Raw genomic sequence first — 19,994 nt, 5'->3', positions numbered from 1 at the left:
GCATTTATCTGACAGCTTTAGCTACTATATTACGTCTGATGTTTGATTGAATGATTTAGTGTTATTTAAACACTTTCATAACTCTATTGTGAAGATATGACCAGGAAAGAATCTAAATAAATAAGTTTTATTGTATTTTCACAGAATAAATTGATTTCACTCCTTTTTAATTCTGTATTAGTTTATTTCTACATATTCCTGAAGATGGTCGCTATCACGTGAGCTTGGTTTTGTAAAGAGAGAGAAAAAAACAAACATCCGGCGCGCGCATTCTACGTCATCAGCGGGCGCCTGAAAACCGCAGCAGCGGGAGTTTGACAGTTTGGTTTAGAAACTCAGTCGTTTCTAAACCAAAAGTTTGCATTTAAACAAAGTAAGTAAACATTTCGACTGTGCCGATTGCTTAACACTCTTTCAGCTGCCACTACAGTCTGCGGAGACTGAGAGATGAATGTTGAACGTTATTTAAGTTAGATTTTAGCTTTAAAACAGCTAGTTAGCTCTCAGGGTACCCTAGCTAACGTTACTTCAGCGTTAATGTTTGTCACTTCCGTGTCCGCTGACCCTGTTAAACTCTTTTAATCTGTGTGACTTGTTTGTTTATAGCCACTTAAAGCACACTGACCGTGGTTTTATTTTGTGTATCAGGCAGTGTGTCGCCATGACGCAGAGAAAGAGGCTGTCCAACACACAGAGCTCCTCTCAGAGCAAGGTAAGTTTACACGGACCCAACATGCTCACCTGTTTAATGATGCTCACTTACAGCCCAGTCAGAATAAAACATTATGTACAGGTGTAGAAACAATTTAATAACCGGCTGTGCCCATCTTAATGCAACCGCTTTGCAACACTTATATAAAGCTTTAAATGAAAAGGTTCACAGCTGCATCTAAAGATTATTCCCATTATTGATTCATCTGTTGATTGTTTCTTAACGATCCAGTCCAGACATGTTTTATAACACTTAAAATCGTCTTTGGACAATTTTGTTTCATTTTCCGCATTCACAGTATAACAAACATACCAAAAAACAAGTAAGAGCAAATATATAATATTGTATCTTGCATTTAAAACACACACATACACTCTTCCCTCCCGTGCACAGAAATGTCGTACAACATCCCTCCCAGCCCAAACAATAAAGATAGAGATAAGAATATAAAGTAGTTTGCACAAGAAGCAGAACACGTTTTTGTGTGGAGTGGGGGAAAGAATGATTGAATTATTATTAGTAACAAATATATTTTCCAGCCAACAGTTAATTCAGGTGGTCTGAGTGTCATACCGTCTGTTAATGATTATAACCATAGTGTTGTATTAGACAATGGTTTCAACTGAAGTTGTTTGCATGTAGAGACAACCGAGCAGCTCGGTGCCTCTGGAAGAAGAAGATGACTCGACCTTCACTCAGCCGAGTACGTCGCAGGTACAGAAAGGGCTGGAGAAGTTCACACCTGCACAGGTAGACCAAAAGGTAAGAGGCGCACAGAAAAGTTATTTTAAATAATTACAAAACTAAAGTTCCTCTTCCTCTTCATAATGATGTATTCACCCACCATGTTTGTCTGTCCTGCAGACAGCTGAGGTGGTGCAGTTTTTCTTGGTGAGGGACCAAAAGAAGATTCCTGTACGGCGAGCAGGTACACACGTTGTATCACCCGTCACACTGTGACATGGGTCTGCACTTTTACATTGGCCATTGGTGGATGTGTCTAAAACCAACATTTTTGATGGTTAAGGCCTCTAAGCCTCTAAGCGTGTTGAGGAGACGTCTTGCAGATCGCAGCCAACTCCTAACGATCCGCCTTCTCCCCCCAAAACCAGCGCGCGCACTATATGTCTGCTTTGTCTTTGCAGACCTTGTGAAACACGTGGTGAAGGAGTACAGAAACATCTACCCTGAGATCATGAAGAGAGCAGCACGTACTTTTGACCAGGTCTGTTCAGTCTGAAAGGAATTAGCTAAACGTCGTATTAAAGAAAATATCACATTAAAACTGAACAAAATGTCACAATGTTGCTATTTTACCTGAAACAGGTATTTGGCCTTAAAATGGTTGAAATAGACGCCAAGAATCACATGTACATACTCATCAATAAGTTGGAGACAGTTCAAGGAGCCTCTCCAGTCAAGTGAGTGATCCTGTTAGTGACACTATTGCAGTCCTGTCACTATTCATAGAAACAGTTTTAACATATTTGTTTTTGTTTTGTGCGCAGTAGCCCCGCCAATCCAAAGATGGGTCTGCTGTTTGTGATCCTGAGTGTTATTTTCATGAAAGGAGGCGTCGTCAGAGAAAGTGAGTCTCTCCGAGGAGGCATCCATCACATGCTCTTATTAATCCATTCGCTTGTTTTCATTTTGTCATAATAATGTGTATCTGCACGTTCTGTGCTACAGACCTCATCTGGAACACGCTCAGGAAACTCCGAGTTGACGCCGGGTAAGACGAGATGTGTGTGTAACACATCTGTACACATGTGTGTGTGTGTGTGTGTGTGTGTGTGTGTGTGTGTGTGTGTGTGTGCTGCATTACTCTGTGTTATTAATGACTTTGAATCCAGTCTTTTTGTTTTTATTCATTCTGTTATTGTGACCCTCTCCAGAGAGAAACACGAAGAGTTTGGTGACGTGAAGAAGGTGGTGACAGACGAGTTTGTGCGTCAAAGGTTAGAATCAACGTCTCGTCAGTTGAGTTGGCATGAAGAAGGCCTTCACTTGCATCCTGTATGTTTACAAGGAACCAGGTTACACAGGGAAGCTGCTAATACTTTGAGTCGACGTATGTACATTTACTTTAAATTTATTCCATGTATTGAATGTCAATTAATTCTGAATAATAGATTATTTTCCTGTCGATAGATTAATCGCTTCATTGCCTAATCGAAAAGATGATTTAGAAACTTGATTACGGCCAAGAAACTGTCTTTCTACGGGAAAAGTCTTGCAAAGAAATCCAGGTTTCTAGAAAACAGGAGGTTTGTCCTCTCACTGCACGCTTCAACACACACACACACACACACACACACACACACACACACACACACACACACACACACACACACACACACACACACACACACACACACACACTTTCTTCTAGTGATACAGTTCAAATAAATCAGGTCAGGTCTGGGTGCTGAGCTGCTGCTTTTATGCAGATTTACAGTAACCAGGTCAGTAAACATGTTCTCGTGTAGCTTAAGTAACAGCTTCTCTGAGTAAACTTGTTTCTTGAGTGCAAGTTAACTTTCTTTGCTCCGATAAGTAATCTGTTACCTGTGCACCTTCTGAAGGAATGGCCACTCTGAGTCAGACAGGTGATGGCTCAGACAACTAATCCATTAGCTCTGTGATCAGAAGGTCACAGGTTCAAGCCCCCTGCAGGGATCACTGTATTAACCTGTGCATTGGTGTGATCAGAGCCAGTGTCTGTCAGACCATAGACTCTGGTTTATACCACACCACAGAGCAACAGACGGGTGAATCAAACCAGACCACTACAGCAGAGTGGCTGTGGCATCACTCTCCTAACAATCTGTATTTTATCTAATGCTGTGTTTCTATACTTGGTATTGTGTTGAAGTTCATGTGATATGATTGTGTGTGTGTGTGTGTGTGTGTGTGTGTGTGTGTGTGTAGGTACCTGGAGTATGGGCGGATCCCTCACACGGAGCCAATAGAGCATGAGTTTCGTTGGGGTCAACGTGCTGAAGTGGAAGTGTCAAAAACCAAAATCCTCGAGTTCATGGGTCAAGTAAGTATCTGTGTGTTGACGTGTGGTGACGGAGAATATCCGTCTGTAACTGTGACTTTGTGCGTAATGAAGATCTGGTGTTTGCTCTCAGCTTCATGAACAGGACCCTGAGAGCTGGACCCAGCAGTACCGAGAAGCCCACGCCATGTCCAACTCCACGCAGGCCAGCACCAGCAGCCAGAGATAACTCTTCTAGTATTACTTTTTCATTTAATTTATTGTGGGCGTTGATGCTGCATCAGTGCCACATCTTCTTTCTTTTTTTAATGCGTTTGTGAGCAAAGTGAAGACAGAAAACATTTTACATTGTTTAAACTCAATCATTTCAAATCCTCGTCACATTTTACATATTTGTATGTTCATACTTTACCTTTTTAATTCTTGATGTCTCTTTAAATAGGTTAATTACATCCAATATCACACAATAAGTCAGGTATCCATTTTCCTTTTTATTGCCTGTACTTTAAAAGGTATTTGTTCACGTTCAGAAAATAAAATCTTTTATAGTTGATCAATGATTGCATTTATCTTTTCATTCATTCCTCTCACACACGCTCGTTGCTGTTAGACAAGACCATTACCTGCTGCACATCCCAGTCGCTACATATCAGAGCTCAGGACACGCAGGCACAAATGCAATTTGATTTGCACAAATAGACGAGACAGGAGCAGTTTGACAAAGCTGTGACCTGTAGATGCAGTTAAAAGCACACGTTTACAGATTTGAAGGTGTTTTTAAAGGGATGATATTTTCTAGTTTTCTGACTAAGACACTTCACATTGTGTGGAAAGAAGTACATGCATTTATTTACAGGGTCATGTGCATCCCTTTAAAATAAGAGGTAACGGTCCCCTGAGAAGATTGTATTTTCTATTGCTCCCTCAGGTGACGCAAAGGAAGAAGCACAAACCAGGAGGCCCGTATCACCAAGTTCAGTGTTCGTCGGCTGTCTTTGGGTTACACTCACAATGGTATCATGAAGTTCAGGACATGTTTACAGCTAATCTGCAACTTAGACCATCAAATCACAAACTAGTCACTGATCAGATCCTTAAAGAAAGAAGTCATTCAAATACTGAGTTTAAAATAAAGTGCAACGAATCAGAATCACTGCTGAGGGATAGTCCACACTAAATACATAAGACTTTTATTGCAGCATTTCAAACGTTTATTTAAATCCTGTTGTCGATGACGTTTAAACTCGACTTTATACAGTTTAACATCTGTCTTTTTATTGTCTTATTTTATAGTCGAATTGCCCTCGTTCAATTTTAATTTGAGCTTCATCTCTAGTCTGAAAGATGCTCTATAAAAACAATTAGTTTCACGTAATTAAGAAATCTAAAACTATCACTTTATAATAACCACAGTCCCTTGTGCTCCACTCCTGGTTCTGTTTATTTGACATGTAATTAAGAGTTGTCCTGTGAGTTGCTTGATGACTCATCGTATTCAGCTCAGTGAAGCCGGTGAACCTGAAGAGCTTTGTGATACAGGCGTCGCAGATCTTCACCTAAGGTCCAAGTAAACATTTTAAAAACACTTAACACATTGCACCAGATCTCCTCACGTATCTTAATTAAATGACTGATTAAAAATATACGTCAGCACACACTGTACCTCTGTCTCCAGTGTGTGTGTGTGTGTGTGTGTGTGTGTGTGAGGGTGCATAGAATAATCATGTTTATTTGACTCGTGAGGCACATCATGGTATTTGGGCAGTAAAGTGCCAAATGTCCCCTTTAAAGGCTTGTGGGGGTGTGTGGTTTGCACGGTGATAACTTCTTTCTCTTCTTATGTGACAAGTAACGAAACCACATCCACCCAAAAAACAATTAGCAGTGTGATTTGGATACTCATGATGTAGCTCTTGTGGATGTAGAGACCTGCTCCGTAAAGACTCCGACATACAAGCCAGTAATAGTTTGGACGTAGAGTGAGATGAGAGTGAGACGAGAGTGAGACGAGAGTGAGACGAGAGTGAGATTGACGTCACTCGTGTCTGTACGCTCAGCATGAGGCTCGGGTCAGCAGGTGCTGCTTTGGTTCTGGGAAGTCGGAATTTCCGGACATTTCAAATGGAGCGACCTTTGATCGGAAAGTGGAGAGAACTTCCCTGAAGTCTTCTCACACCAACAGGGTGAACGCTGAAGTAATATTAGTTTATTAGCGCTTTCTTATTAATGCCTCATTAAAATCAGCTGCACACACAGTCCTGTCCTCTATCAGCGCTTAACAGTGTTGTTGTAACGGGTTTCTTATTAACGGGTAATGCTAAGAGCTAACAGAGCTAACAGAGCTAACAGAGCTAACAGAGCTAACAGAGCTAACAGAGCTAACCTGGCAAGAACTTGTTTTACTGGAACAACTCGGGTGTGACGTCATTCCGAGCTCTGATTCCCGACTTCCCAGTACAAATGGAACGCACCATTAGCTTAGCTTAGCACAAATGAAAACATGGAAACAATTGAAACCCCTGGCCCGGCTCGGTCCACCTCCCAGCTCCTCTAGAGCTCACTGATTAACACATTCAATGTCATTTGTTGACATGTGTAAAAACTAAAGTTGTGCTTTTACAGAGGGCTGTGTGCTGCACTATTCCTCAGCCGGCTAATTGACAATCGGTGGCACTAAGAGACACAATAATGTGCAACAAAGTCGATGAAGCAGTTAACATAGACGTAAACGACGGACAGATATAACTAAAAGAATGGCCTCTTTCCACATGTTTGTTTAATTCTTCTTTCTGTGTTTGTGTAGCAGAGATCGTGTGGCTCTACGTAGATGTTTGGTGACACCTGGAAGCTGCTTGACTTCCTGATTGTCTACTCTGTATTTTATCACGTTGGTTATTCTGTACACACGACATCTATTGCACGTCAGTCCGTCTAGGGAGGGGGATCCCTCCTCGGTCGGGTCAGACAGAGGGTGTCGTCTACTGTACAGATTGTAAAACCCTTTGAGGCAAACGTGTGATTTGTTATATAAACAAGTTTGATTTGTAAAGAACAGCATGTGTTTTGGTGAGAAACACTGAACGTAAACTACAATTCAACACTTTGTTTGAGTCTTCTCGTCACCATGGAGTTGCCTAATTTCAGGAAGTAAACTAAGCAGACATAACGTGCTAATTATTGAACTTTAGTGGTACAGGAAGAGTTGTTTTACCGTTGCACAGAACCATGCTAGCCGTTTCCTCCTGTTTCCAGTCTTTGTGCTAAGCTAAGCGAACCATCTGCTCGCTGTAGCTTCATATTTAGCGTGCAGACATGACAGTGGTATTGATCCTCATACGACGCTTGGCAAGAAGTGTATTCCTCAAAATGTTGAACTCTTCCCTAAAGTCTCATTCTGCATTGTTACCCAATCAACTGTGCAAACTTTGCACCGCTGTGACTGCTAGTTAAACAAAACAAACTGCTGCGTTTGGATTCTCATATGATGCACCTCTGTGACTGTGGAGACAAGATAACATGATGCAAAGTGGCTCAGATCAACATACAGCTCAAGTTAAGACCCGACTGGATGACTTAACGCTGGTTGATGCAATAGTACAAGAAGGGAAGAAGACAAGGATGGGATGAAGAGAAGAAAGGAGACAAACACATGCTTGTTCAAGAATATCCGAACAGTGATACTGCTCGTGTGTCCAGGGTTCAGCAGAGTTCACAGTAAAGGAAGCCTCTTCTTCACATGACAGACATTGGCCTGAGCCCTGCATTATAAAGTGCATTTACAATGGAAATAGGCTACCATAGGAGAAACGTCTCATATTCATATATCACAATGATTTTCCATTTCACAACAATGACCACAACAATCAACACTTTGATAACTTATTAAACATTTAAAAAAGGCCACTTTCCATGAGGGTGGATGGAAATGAAACCAGCTTCCTGTTGCGTCCTCTAGATGTGGTCGGGGACCGTCTCTAACGCCTCCGCCGGCTCTCTGTCCACGTCCACGTTCTGAGAACCAGACAAGCAGACGAGGAGTGTTTGATATATATTCTAAAGATCTTTCTAGTGTTGATATTTATATATTTACTGTGTAGTTGTTACTCCTGTGCAATGAGAACTTCTGTCTTAACAGTGTTGGGGAAGCTACTTTGAAAGCTTTGCAAGCTACTGATTACTACATCAAAGCTACCTGAGGGAGGTGTTGTTAGATAAAGCAGAGAAAAAGTAGTTCAAACTACAATATTTGATAATGTTCAGAAGTTATTAAATGCGCCACACTTCTTTGTAGTTTCAGAAGTTAAGTACACAAAGAAATGACAAAACAAAACTACTTGACTCACTATGTAAAAACTACCAACAAGCTAATGCAAAATGTGATTAACTAATAGTTGAATTACATGTAGTGCACCACTCCCAACAATATGTTGGATCATCACAGGATGACACAATGTGATGCCTCCATTAGTCAACACTCAGAAAACAACCTGTCGTCCTCTGCATGTCTGTAAACAAGAATAACAATACCTCTGGTTTGTCTCTGTGTGTGTTGACAGCTTCAACGTTGAGGAACACCAACTCCACTTTACAACCTGAGAGACAAAGACAAAACGCATCAAAGAGAGGGGGGGGGGGGGTCATGAGAGAGAGTCGTGGTGATAAGGAGAGATTAAGAGAAGTGAAAACTCAACAGGACACAAAAAGAGGAGCTGTGGATGTGTGACAGAGAGACTGACCGTAGGCGACGGGGGTGAGTTTCAGGACCGTGTGGAGAGGACACTTCAGGTAGGGCAGCTCACCTGACACACACACACACACACACACACACACACACACACACACACACACACACACACACACACACACACACACACACACACACACACACACACACACACACACACACACACACACACACACACACACACACACACACACACACACACACACACACACAGTTGTATTTGTTTATTTATATGATATTAATGTATTTGTTCCATGAAAAGACTAAAACCAACAACGTGTAAGTCTGTCTCTGAATACTGTGTGACTTCAAGCCCATTGATTTTTACCGAAGATGTAAATCCTTAAAAACACAAATATATAACTTCATAAAAAACAGCTGGTCCTTGTAGTTTTTATCAAACAGACGCTGCGCTTTGCATTTTCTTTAGGCACTGAGTCCACCATTTCTGTAGCTTCCTCTTGGATGAGTGCTTTTGATCTCGTGCCGCATCGCAATGTTTTTATAGAGGTTGACGTCCATAAACGTCCCGAACACAACAATAAGTAAATCCAGCCAGAGTCCAGAGTCTCTGCAGATACAGACACCGCCACACACTTGTAGTGAGTCATCAGTGGTGATTGAGAGAGATTATTCTGTATGAGTCTCCACCCTTTGGCATCCACAGTTTTACCCTAAGAGGCTGAAATTTGTCATGGAGGTCAAGTACCTGTGTGTGTGTGTGTGTGTGTGTGTGTGTGTGTGTGTGTGTGTGTGTGTGTGTGTGTGTGTGTGTGTGTGTGTGTGTGTGTGTGTGTGTGTGTGTGTGTGTGTGTGTGTGAATGCAAGAACCCCTGGATGCATGCATGCTACTGCTCATTGTTCCATTAAAGAAATGTAATTCTTATAAAATCCTTTGTTTCTTCACAGATGCTGCAGAAACTAGAACTCTAGTAAACCTCAAGGAGTCCGAGACCTGAGCAGCGTTATTGTAAATGAATGAAGTTTCTCTCACGAGCAGTCTTGTCCAGGAAGAAGGCGAGCAGACATCTCATAACAGCCTGGTGACAGATGACTAAAACGTTCTCCTGCCTCTCCAGCTCCATGATGACCGGCTCCAGACGCTGCACGAGGTCCTCGTACGACTGGTGCACACATGTAAACACAGAACATGTTAAACTAGCCACACAAGTAAACGGCAAAAACAGGAAAGAATTTTGAATTCTGAAGGTTTTTACTGATTGTGTGTTTTGCTTGTCAACATGTAAAGTGAGACGTGTGTGTTTGCTTATAATTTATGTTCTGAGATGTGTGTGTTTGAGGTCTTCATGTTGTTAACAGAGTTAAAGGCTTTGTGACCACTCTGTTGGCTGTTTATCAGTTAATGTTTGCACGTGCGATGTTTGGTTTAGTTGCTGCTATGTAACCTTTATTAATTAGTTATCATTTAAGTCAATAATCAATAAAAATGCATTTGCTGGTTCTGAATTTTCAAACTCTTTTACATCATTGTAAATGGAATATCTTTGGGTTTTGGACTATTAGTCGGACGTTTCATAGACTAATAATCATTAGTTACAGCCCAACAAGAAGATATTTCTACACGATTAAGCTGTACTTAGTGTGCGTTGAGCTAAATGCTAACGGTAGCATGCTAACATGCTCACAATGACAATGCTAACAGGTTGATGTCAAGCTAGCAGGTGCAGTAACTACACCCTCTTTGTTTACTTTTAAACAACTCACTTCTGTACAAAGTGGCTCATTAAAACTAAATGAACCTGTAGATTCTGTGGTCACATGTTTCGACTCATCTTGTAGGACAAAGTTTGTTTTCAGGTTTGTTTGAAGCAAGTCTCCCGAGATGATGAAGCCTGTTGTGTTTATTAACTGGTCCATATAATTACCTGAGGGCTTCATTAGTTTGTGCAGCGCAGTCATGATCATAACAACAAGTTCTCACCACGACCTCAAAGTCAGACGAGAGAGCTTTGATTATAAAAACTCTTTCACAGTTTGTTCCTGCAGGTCGAATATGAGTTTAAAAACCTAACAAAACGTTTCTTGTCTTCTTCTTCCTCACCTCGCCTTTAGGGTAGCGGTAGCGATACTTGTCTTGGTCCCTCAGTGCAAACTCCTCTGGGTAATTCTCTTGAATCTCCTCGTATGTCATGTCCTCACAAACCCCCTGAGGCACAAAACACAGATAAACACACAACTCTCTTTCTCACTCCGTCATACGTCAACAAGCAGGACACAGTTTATAAATATTTGTGGAATTACATAAACTATGAACAGTAGAGCACTTGTTGTAGAGAGAAATATGAATTAGTCATGTGTTTTATTACGTGTCAATCTGCATTCAAACAACTCAATTATAATGAATTATAATAATCCATATTATCATAAAGTGAAACCTGCTCTGCATGTACATTGATGTGATATTGTCGTGTTATTAGGTAGGCAGTAAGGAAATATACAACATTTACAGACTTTGACTGACTGAACCCTCGTGGTCAGCCATGTGTTTTGTTTACGTTTGCCGCCGTGCACCTGGAACGCTCGGAGGCTGGAAAATGTATCTGGGTAATTCCGACCTCTGACTTTGACTGACAAAGGAAACATGCCACTGGCTTTTTTGTTGAGGGAACCAGTGCGACGCCAACCTCAGGGGTCGGACTACGAATAAAAACACCATTCCAGCATCACTCTATTCTCCACACTCACAGCGTCTATCTCATTGAGGGCCTTCCACTGTTCATACGGGACTCCCAGAGCCTCGGCCGTCTGGATGGTCCTCTTCATGTGGCTCGTCCAAACCTTCAGGTCACTGATACTCTGCCCACGCATGTACGCCCCCAGAGCAGAGGCAAACTGACAGACACAGAGGAGAGGTATGAGTATAAAGACAGGATGTATGTATATATATAATATTATGTAATACAAACAAAATGCTCCTAACCTTTGCCCCGCGAGGCGACAGCCCAGAGTCTCCCCCGATGCGACCCACGAGGTTGAGTTCGCTCTCTCCGTGGCGAGACAGGTAGATGGATCTCGGGGTGACGTGGATGTTCATGAGGTAGTAGACGATCCTGCTCTGAATGTGGTCCTGGACCCGGTTCACCAGGTACCTGCTGCCCACGTTGAAGATCTTGATGTAAGATAAGCTCCTGCGTAAAGACAAGATATTCCTTCATTAAGGGGACAAGTGCAGTGTTACAGCAGCAAAGGGACAGAGCAACAAGAGGAAGGAAACATTTGTTTTTGACAGCAGATCAGTTTAAAATATTGCGTAAAGTAATGAGCAGCCACAGGGAGCCGGTAGATGAAGAAGGAAGAGGCTAAGCGCACTTCACTGCAGGCCTGTCCGGTGTTCTCAGAGTGTAAGACGCAGTCACCTGTCCTTGTTGTCATCCAGTGGGATGTAGTTCAACTTGTAGCATTCGATCCTCTTCAGGAAGTCGGCCACAGCCTCCTCTTTGTCACAGTCTTTGTAGTCAGGACTGCTGAGCTTCACTTGCTGTTAAGAGAGAGATTGAGCGAGACATTGTTACGATAATGAACAATGTCTTACTCATTAAGTTTACAATAAGGGGCCCTTTGTATGATCCATACCACATGTGCATATGTTTTGACACGAGATCCATGCCCTAAGGAAGTTAAGGGGATCCCTCAATGGTCATGAGGAAGTGACCGTCACATCTAGAATAGATAACCTTTGCGCCATGAGTCTGGGGCAATGTCATGTGTCTTAATGTATGACAAGGTTCGTATGTTCATTTAGGACTCAGATATGTATACAAGGTTTAGATTCTCTTTGTCAGTTGGGACTCTACATGGTTGTGCTTGGAAGAAAGTAGGGTTCCCATTATTGTTGTTTGTTGTGCAACGAAATAATAATTTATCAACTATATCTGTGTTTTATTGATTCCTCTCTGTTTCATACCACAATGTTGTGAGCGATAAATATCCTCGACACATAAAACTACACATCCCCATCTGAGGCCTCGTGCAAGAACATTTTTGTATTCATGGTCTAAACTTTTCTTGAGCCCCTCCAACGTGCCACTTAAGGATGAATCTGTTCGTACAGGTGCTGCTTACAGGACGCCCGTTGCTTTTCAAAAATCTAAATGAATTTGTAACCAAACCTGAGTTTACCTAAAGGGAGCTTAGTAAGTCAAGACTAAGAGTAGTTATATGAACAACCTTTAATCTTTTTAAAACTCACTTTAATGTTCTGAGCGATGATTTCTGGATCATCACATATCGACTCCACAAAGAAAACCTGGTCAGGTGGAAAGGAAAAAGAGTGAAATTGGAGTTTTTCCATTTTTCCGGTTTTCATTTGTAACAGAACAAAAAACAACAACAAACCTTGTAACCGTTTTCCTTCGCGAAGCCGAGGATGACCTCCCTGCGCTCCAGAGTTGTGTTGGTGGCATCGAAGACCTTGAAGAGACAAACCAGATCAGTGAGATTATTTTGACTCATTAATAAAAAGGATGTATAGCTGCTTGTTAGGTCCAAATGTGACCAGACACGAGACAACGTGAACATTTCATGTCACGGTTAATATACTTCAAGCTCTTGATATTCCATTGGAACATGTTTTTGATTATAGCCGCTTTAAGCATTACAGCGTTAAAGATTCCCCTCACCACCACCTGCCCCTGCTCTCTGGTGAAGTAGTCACACACATCTTTCAGGGCAGCGATGGCACAGGCCCTGTGCACAGGAATAGAAAAAAACATGAATTATGCAATATTTCAGAAAGATCTTGACACTTTCATACATAATTAATAGTTTTTTATGGCGAGGAGCCGAGACGTGAAGTCACACATTGTTGAAGGTGAAGCTTCATACTTGCGTATCTTCATGGCCTCTGCGTTGTCGGGTCTGAAGAACTCGAAGCTGTTGTAGGAGCGCGTGGCGTCTCTTCTGTACTGCCCGACATTAAACACTGTGAAACAAAGGAAGATGTCTAATCAATTTCAGCTGAAAGGACAGATAACCTGCTTTTCTGTCTACTGAATGGGAACAAAAGGCCCAGAGACGTCACACATGTTAATTACGACTGCTGATTGCCTGATCATATGGTCACAGTGGCGCCTTAATGTCTGTCGGATACCAGCAGACAGGGACATCAGACATGTGTATGACAGCTGTGAGGACACACAGGGTTAGTGACTGGAAGGCCCAACAACTTTATAGAGACAAAATATAAGAAGAAGACTTGCATGATACATTTCCACGACACAGCTGAAGGCTGGAAATCACAGTTTACTTTGACATCAATTAGATGCAAATAAAAATCAAAGAGGACTGAGGAAAACCTCAGAGCGCCGCGCCACACCACGACTAAGCCAGCACACAGCGTGACGAGGCTCCCAAGCTACGAGAATCAGATCACACATGTAAAGAAAGGGGTCAAATATTTGGAAGAACAAATGTATTATAATGAACTGAAGGTTGAATATCCGGTAAATAATTGTATTGAAAAATACATTAATTATGTTACTAAATAGAAGTTACTTGTTATTATGAGTATTTATGACTCATGTCTGACAAGCTCTGTATGGAAAAGTGCAATATCCAAATCGCAGGAGGTGCAGTATTTGTTAATTATGTGTGAAAATACTGTTCTGAATTAAGTATAGTGTTGGTGCAGAGCAGGATGTGTTGCGTCAGGTACAGGTGAAATATGATCCGGGATGTCCAGTTTGAGTAACAGATAAGTGAGTTTGAAACTCTGCTGAGGAGGTTTATATTACTCACAGACGTGTGTGTGTATATATATATATATATATATATATATATATATATATATATATATATATATATATATATATATATATATATATATATATATATATATATATATATATATATATATATATATATATATATATATATATATATATATATATACACACACACTGACCCACACAAAACACAACAAACTAATTTCCCCATCTGAGTATTTTAAGCAGAAAGAGACACAGATGCATTTATTTCACTAAACAGCTCTACCAGTTCAAATATTACTGCGATTACGTTCTCGCTCCAGTTCACCAGCTCAGGTGGTTTTGTATCAGGTTGTGATGAAAGTCAAATCTCCTTCGTGTTCGTCACTTCTCCATGGCAGTGATGAAAGCTATTATGTCATTGTTTGACCTTTACTAAGCTTGTTTCTTGCTTTATTAAGATGAATAAATACTTTATTATGCACGTATTAACAGTTAACTGCTTTTTGCAGCTACCAGATCTAAAGTGAGAATAATAAATCCTTTATTATGAACTAAATGCAGATGTTAATCCAGATGTTTAATTAAGAGACAATTTGAACTTTCTTGGCTTGATCCCAAAACAACTTGTGTTAAGACAATTTAATATACAAGTTACTAAATAATGCAAAGCAGCATCCTTTACCTTTAGTTGTAACTCCGATCCAGTTCAGGTATCTGGTGAGTTTCTTAGAGATGTAGGTTTTCCCTCTTGCCGGGAGTCCCACCATCACTATCATGGTGGGGGAGTTGGTGAACTGGGGCACCGACGCTGAAACACACAAACACATGTTGAGTTCCACTGAGGCTTATGCAGAAGTTAAACATTGATGGAGCCTGGTGGAAAACCGTAAGCTTGGGACATGGGAGAACCTGCTGCATACAAACTTAATTAGAAGTCTTATAAGTTGTGGTGAGCGCCTGAGTCAGACGGGAGGAGTCTCAGAGCTTTGGATTTCTTTTAGTTTAAAGGAATAATTCAACACAATCTGCTTAATTGCATGATTATTAAATATAAGGTTACAGCCAGCATCCGGCTAGCTTAGCTTAGCACAAAGACTGGAAACAAACAGCTCACTGTTTAAACCTAAAACTATTTATTCATAAAGCACCTTTCGTGCAAAGTTTCAATACTCAGTTAATCGTGAATACAACTTTAGCATCATCATGTTCCATCATCTGGCACCGAGAGCATCAAAACGAGCATTTCATTATGTGAAAGTGCTGCAGATGGTCACGTTAGAAAGAAAGGAGCATAAACATGCTCATGGTGAACCTTTGGGGTGAACGGCCCTCCGGTCTCTCGCAGCGAGGGACGCTGTGCTCTGCAGAAGTCATCCTCTCGAGCCCAAAACACAAAACTGACTGTGGCTCTGCTCTCAAGACGGTCTGACACCTCCGTTAATGCACAAGTCTCAGGTTGTCAAAGTGAAGTGAAACAAACAATGTAGTTTCCACGTGTGTGTGTGTGTGTGTGTGTGTGTGTGTGTGTGTGTGTGTGTGTGTGTGTGTGTGTGTGTGTATGAGTGTGTGTGGGAACGTGTGTCAGACAGTGTGTGTGTACTCACAGCCTCTGCGTTGGCTCAGCCTGCTTTTCATCCATGGCCCCCAAGTCTTCTCCAGAGGATTCTGAGTGAGTGTTCTTTGTGTCTGTGACATGGCGTCAACAGCCAAGTGAGCGTGTGTGTATAAAACCTCTGCACGGTGTGTGTGTGTGTGTGTAACAGGAGGGCCAGATAAAGAGGAGATCTCCAGGTGAGCGCACAGATTTTGAACTTTCTCCCTCAATGTCAGTGGGGGAGGAGTATCAGTCAGCACACCTGATGCATCGTCTCTGATTGGTCGTTTAACCTGTCTGTCACTTTAACTGTCCCACTAAATATGAGGTCATCGACCAATCACAGAGTGCAATTCTAAACTTTGCCCCAGCATACAGGAAGTGGTGTAGCAATAACGACCATGCTGAGCAGCTCCTTTAGGATTCAGTGTCAGGGTCAGTGGGAGAAAAAGTATTCAGATATTTTATTTAAGTAAATAGTATTAGCATCAAATTACCCATTTCTACTCGTCTCGCTATTTTTTGGTTTTCTACTCGGGATAGTACCTGGTACTCAGCCGAGTCCAAGAGAGCTGAGACAAAACAAAAAGGTGATGTAGAAACACTGCTGACCACTGATTGGTCGGAGCGAATTGTCACTAGCGCGTCACATTGTGCACAAAACCAGCATTTTTATCTTAACCAGGAATAATTCATGATATATTATTTGTTTATTATATTTTGTATTATTAATCTTAATGTGAATCTGCAAAGTAACTAAAGTTAGTGTGTGAGTGTGTGTGTGTGTGTGTGTGTGTGTGTGTGTGTGAGAGAAATACTGCTGGATGTTTACTGTGACTCTTCTTGTTGACATAACTGATATTTAAAGACACATCTGTTGAAATCATTAGTCTTGTTCCCCAGTGATGCGAGACAAGTTAGTACATTTACTCAAGTACTGTACTTAAATACAATTTAGAGATACTTTTACTTTGAGTATTTCCATTTTAATTGACGACAGCTATCTGATATATTTAGTTACAAATTAAACTAGGGCTGCACCGAGTAGTTCCAAGCTTCCTTCATAAAGTCGACATTTGTCTATTTATTCTGTTTGAACCCGCTATGTCTGCACAGTTACAGACAAAGATTAGGCTACATTATTATTATTATAAGTATAATACTATTTGTACAATTACATCCAAGTAGTGGCTATGTAGGGTGGTTTCTGTGTGATCCAAACATTTCCAATAAGAGTGTTGTAAAGTCCAAAAATCAACATTTATTGACAAAAGATAGACGTAATAATTTACTAAATTCACCACATGTTATTACCGAATAAAATATAACCCTTCCAATAACAATCTTTTCACTGCAGACAAACACCCCACCTGCACGACAGACACTCTCAGCTTCGGTGAAACCGAACTATATTTCTTTAAAACACTAAAGCACAAACTAACCGTTCGAAGCAGCGGTCGAGCAGCAACTCTCGTATTTTGCGAAGTTTTTTTATAATATATATATATATATATATATATTATATATTAAAGGGGCACTCCCCTGTTGTTACATAATGTCTCCTGTGTTCTGGCGGGTGATCTGTTGACCTGCTTAAGTCATAGTGATGTCATCGGGTTAATCTCGGCCTCGGCTTCATTCTAAGAAAATGTTTTAACAGCTTTAAAATGCTAACTCATAACTCATGTGCTCAGGTGCACAATGAACTCACAACCATCTGGTGTTTTATTTGGAACCGTACCACTACACCACTACACCACTAAGCACATCATCACCCTCTCTATTTAGGAGGCTAATTCAAGTTTCAGGTGAGTTGCATTATGGGAAATGTAGGATACACATTTGAGATGAAGAGTCAAGGTATTTTCGGACTCTGCGACTTTGATTGTGACCACTTTTTTATTCCCCCAGCTTTAAGGAAGAGCGATACTACAGCACTGGAGTACTTATATCATACTGTGGCCAAACCATGAACTGCAATGTCTCTGGTTCTCCCTCATTGCTAATAAAGGCATAACAAAATGTTCAATATTCACAACCGAAACCCCGTTTAAAACCAAAATCCAGAATGTAACAACGCTCTACAACCAACGCTCTGATCAAATCCAATCATAGCCACTCAGAAAAAGCGCTTTAAATGTACTCGATTTCCCATTGAACTCCAAGATGCACATCTACAGTAGCAGCTTCCTCAACAATCATTTCAAAGTGTTATTTATTAAATACATCAGTTGATTGAAATGTCTTCAATTCACAGATGTTGGGCTCCACTCATCGACCCGTTTAACAAAAGCCCTTATACAAACAAACACACATGGATGTATCCTCACCCGATAACAACCTCCCCCTAATGTGGGTGACACCAGTTTTGAAGTAACTGCTGTTATTTATAGAATTATTAGGACTATTATTTCATCATTTTGTTTTGTTTGATAAGTATCATGCCAAGTTCTGCATGAACACTTGTGTTCTTAGTATTTCTCCCCTTTTCTTATCATTGTTCTACATGTAAAGTCACTTGCAACCAAATATATAAATAATAATACAATTTATATTGATAAAAAGGGAAGAAACAACCTCAATAATAATAATACTAATAATAATAACATGAAATACTACAGTATTGCATCTGTGACGTTGTGGAGTAAAAGTGTAATAATAGAAATATTGTCTCAATATTGTGCTCAAGTACAGTATTTGAGTAAATGTGTGTGTGTGTGTGTGTGTGTGTGTTTGATGAGAGATAAATCTACCGCAGGTCATTCATCTGTCTGCTCTTGAAGCTGCCAATTCAAACCTCACCTGTGCTCTGACATCGCACGCGCCGCACCGGTGGTACTCTCTTCTTGGACTCCATTTGTTTTTTTTCACGCAGAAACTCAGAAGACACGTTGTTCGCTCCTCGTCACACAACTACCCCATTCTCCCAAAATAAATGCCTGACACCCCCACAAAGCCGCCATGCGTCCTTTTAGCATGTAGCTCTTCCCAGACTACTTCCTGACCGAGGCGGAGGAGGACACCCAACACCTCCGCGCGCCGCACCACGTCCACTCTGCACGCAGCTGCAGGGGCATATAGGGGCAGACACAGGCGGCACATGATGTTCCATATGTCCGTCAGCTCCAACATTACTTACATAATGTTGCACAAGTGTGCGTGCGGGCTGTACAGAGCGCGTGTCAGCGCTGATTGAGTTGTTTTCTTTTTATGTAGTGTCATCACCCGCCACGCGTTAATTAATGAGAGTGATCAACAGTTTGCGTCACGGGATCGCGCACGCGCACACAGTCCCTCTTTCTCGGAAGAGATGAAATAAAGAGGAAGTGTGCGTGTGAATGTTTGCATTACATAACCCAGTGGCTGTTTGGGCATGCTCCTCAGTCAGCAGTTCGTGTGTGTGTGTGTGTGTGAGAGAGAGAGAGAGAGAGAGAGAGAGAGAGAGTGTGTGTGTGTGTGAGAGAGAGAGAGAGAGAGAGAGAGAGAGAGAGTGTGAGAGAGAGAGAGAGAGAGAGTGTGTGTGTGTGTGTGTGTGAGAGAGAGAGAGAGAGAGAGAGAGAGAGAGAGAGAGAGAGAGAGAGAGAGAGAGAGAGTGTGTGTCGCTGTCACTCACCGTGCGGCCGCTGGAACCGGAGCGACCTCCTCACACCCCCCTGCGGCTCGGTCCCGTCTTGCGTAATCGCCGCTCCGTTCATCCCCAAAATCTATTCCTGTCGGAGTGTGTTATGTTATGTGTGTGTGTTATGTTATGTGTGTGTGAATGAAGCATTGGGCAGATTGTGCGTCGCTGCCTCCGCCCAGCCGCTGTATGATGGTCTGGTCGGGTCAGTCAAGTTGCAGCTAGATGGTGTGTTGGTACTCGTCGCTCTCTCCGGTTGAGTATTCCTCGGGTCACACACACATACGCACACGCAGACACACTCACACACACACACACACACACACACACACACACACACACACACACACACACACACACCGTCTGCATCAGGGAAACTAGTCCTCCAGGTTTACCCCATCGTTACCGCCTCTCATCTCCTCCCTGAAAGACAACAAACAGATCCAACTGGTCTCTGCACAAATAATTGTTTTCATTATCCACCACGCCTCTCCTTTGTGTCTTCCTGAATGGATCACTGATGATGCAAACTGTGTGTGTGTGTGTGTGTGTGTGTGTGCGCGAGTGCGTGCGTGTATGTAATAGGAGAAAT

General features: G+C 41.7%; 2 protein-coding genes across 5 annotated transcripts; one reads left to right on the top strand and one right to left on the bottom strand.

Annotated features, from left to right (window-relative positions):
* The first annotated feature begins 216 nt into the window (after positions 1-216).
* Positions 217-4,269, top strand: LOC115010552 (non-structural maintenance of chromosomes element 3 homolog). Its single transcript, XM_029435182.1, has 11 exons — positions 217-373; positions 649-712; positions 1,355-1,474; positions 1,577-1,640; positions 1,858-1,937; positions 2,039-2,133; positions 2,221-2,300; positions 2,402-2,444; positions 2,608-2,670; positions 3,644-3,758; positions 3,850-4,269. The coding sequence occupies exons 2-11, from the start codon at positions 662-664 to the stop codon at positions 3,943-3,945; spliced, it is 807 nt and encodes a 268-aa protein (XP_029291042.1). The 5' UTR covers positions 217-373; positions 649-661; the 3' UTR covers positions 3,946-4,269.
* On the bottom strand, positions 4,188-19,772 carry LOC115010551 (6-phosphofructo-2-kinase/fructose-2,6-bisphosphatase-like). 4 transcript variants are annotated; one of them, XM_029435179.1, is made up of 14 exons: positions 19,397-19,772; positions 14,872-14,997; positions 13,306-13,402; positions 13,101-13,167; positions 12,817-12,891; positions 12,671-12,727; positions 11,838-11,959; positions 11,402-11,609; positions 11,167-11,313; positions 10,523-10,627; positions 9,455-9,584; positions 8,453-8,515; positions 8,244-8,308; positions 4,188-7,727 (listed from the first exon to the last, which is right to left on the bottom strand). In XM_029435179.1, the coding sequence occupies exons 1-14, from the start codon at positions 19,476-19,478 to the stop codon at positions 7,668-7,670; spliced, it is 1,404 nt and encodes a 467-aa protein (XP_029291039.1). In that variant the 5' UTR covers positions 19,479-19,772; the 3' UTR covers positions 4,188-7,667. The 4 variants fall into 4 exon arrangements, with proteins under 4 accessions (XP_029291039.1, XP_029291041.1, XP_029291040.1 ...); XM_029435181.1 differs by lacking the exon at positions 19,397-19,772 and adding an exon at positions 18,923-19,124; XM_029435180.1 differs by lacking the exon at positions 19,397-19,772 and adding an exon at positions 18,586-18,908.
* Positions 19,773-19,994: the final 222 nt, after the last annotated feature.

The sequence above is a fragment of the Cottoperca gobio genome, chromosome 7 (genome assembly GCF_900634415.1).
Source record: "Cottoperca gobio chromosome 7, fCotGob3.1, whole genome shotgun sequence".
Lineage (NCBI taxonomy): Eukaryota > Metazoa > Chordata > Actinopteri > Perciformes > Bovichtidae > Cottoperca > Cottoperca gobio.
This window is presented reverse-complemented; position numbering and strand designations above follow the sequence as displayed.

What these genes read in the sequence shown, in the direction of transcription:
- LOC115010552 (XM_029435182.1), top strand. Translation starts at nt 662, where the DNA reads ATGACGCAGAGAAAGAGGCTGTCCAACACACAGAGCTCCTCTCAGAGC. An exon ending in AGGAGGCGTCGTCAGAGAAA is followed by an intron (nt 2,301 to 2,401) that starts GTGAGTCTCTCC and finishes TCTGTGCTACAG; the next exon opens with ACCTCATCTGGAACACGCTC. An exon ending in AAACTCCGAGTTGACGCCGG is followed by an intron (nt 2,445 to 2,607) that starts GTAAGACGAGAT and finishes GACCCTCTCCAG; the next exon opens with AGAGAAACACGAAGAGTTTG.
- LOC115010551 (XM_029435178.1), bottom strand. Translation starts at nt 15,884, where the DNA reads ATGTCACAGACACAAAGAACACTCACTCAGAATCCTCTGGAGAAGACT. An exon ending in TCATCGCTCAGAACATTAAA is followed by an intron (nt 11,960 to 12,670) that starts GTGAGTTTTAAA and finishes CTCTCTTAACAG; the next exon opens with CAAGTGAAGCTCAGCAGTCC. An exon ending in ACCGCTACCCTAAAGGCGAG is followed by an intron (nt 9,585 to 10,522) that starts GTGAGGAAGAAG and finishes TGTGTGCACCAG; the next exon opens with TCGTACGAGGACCTCGTGCA.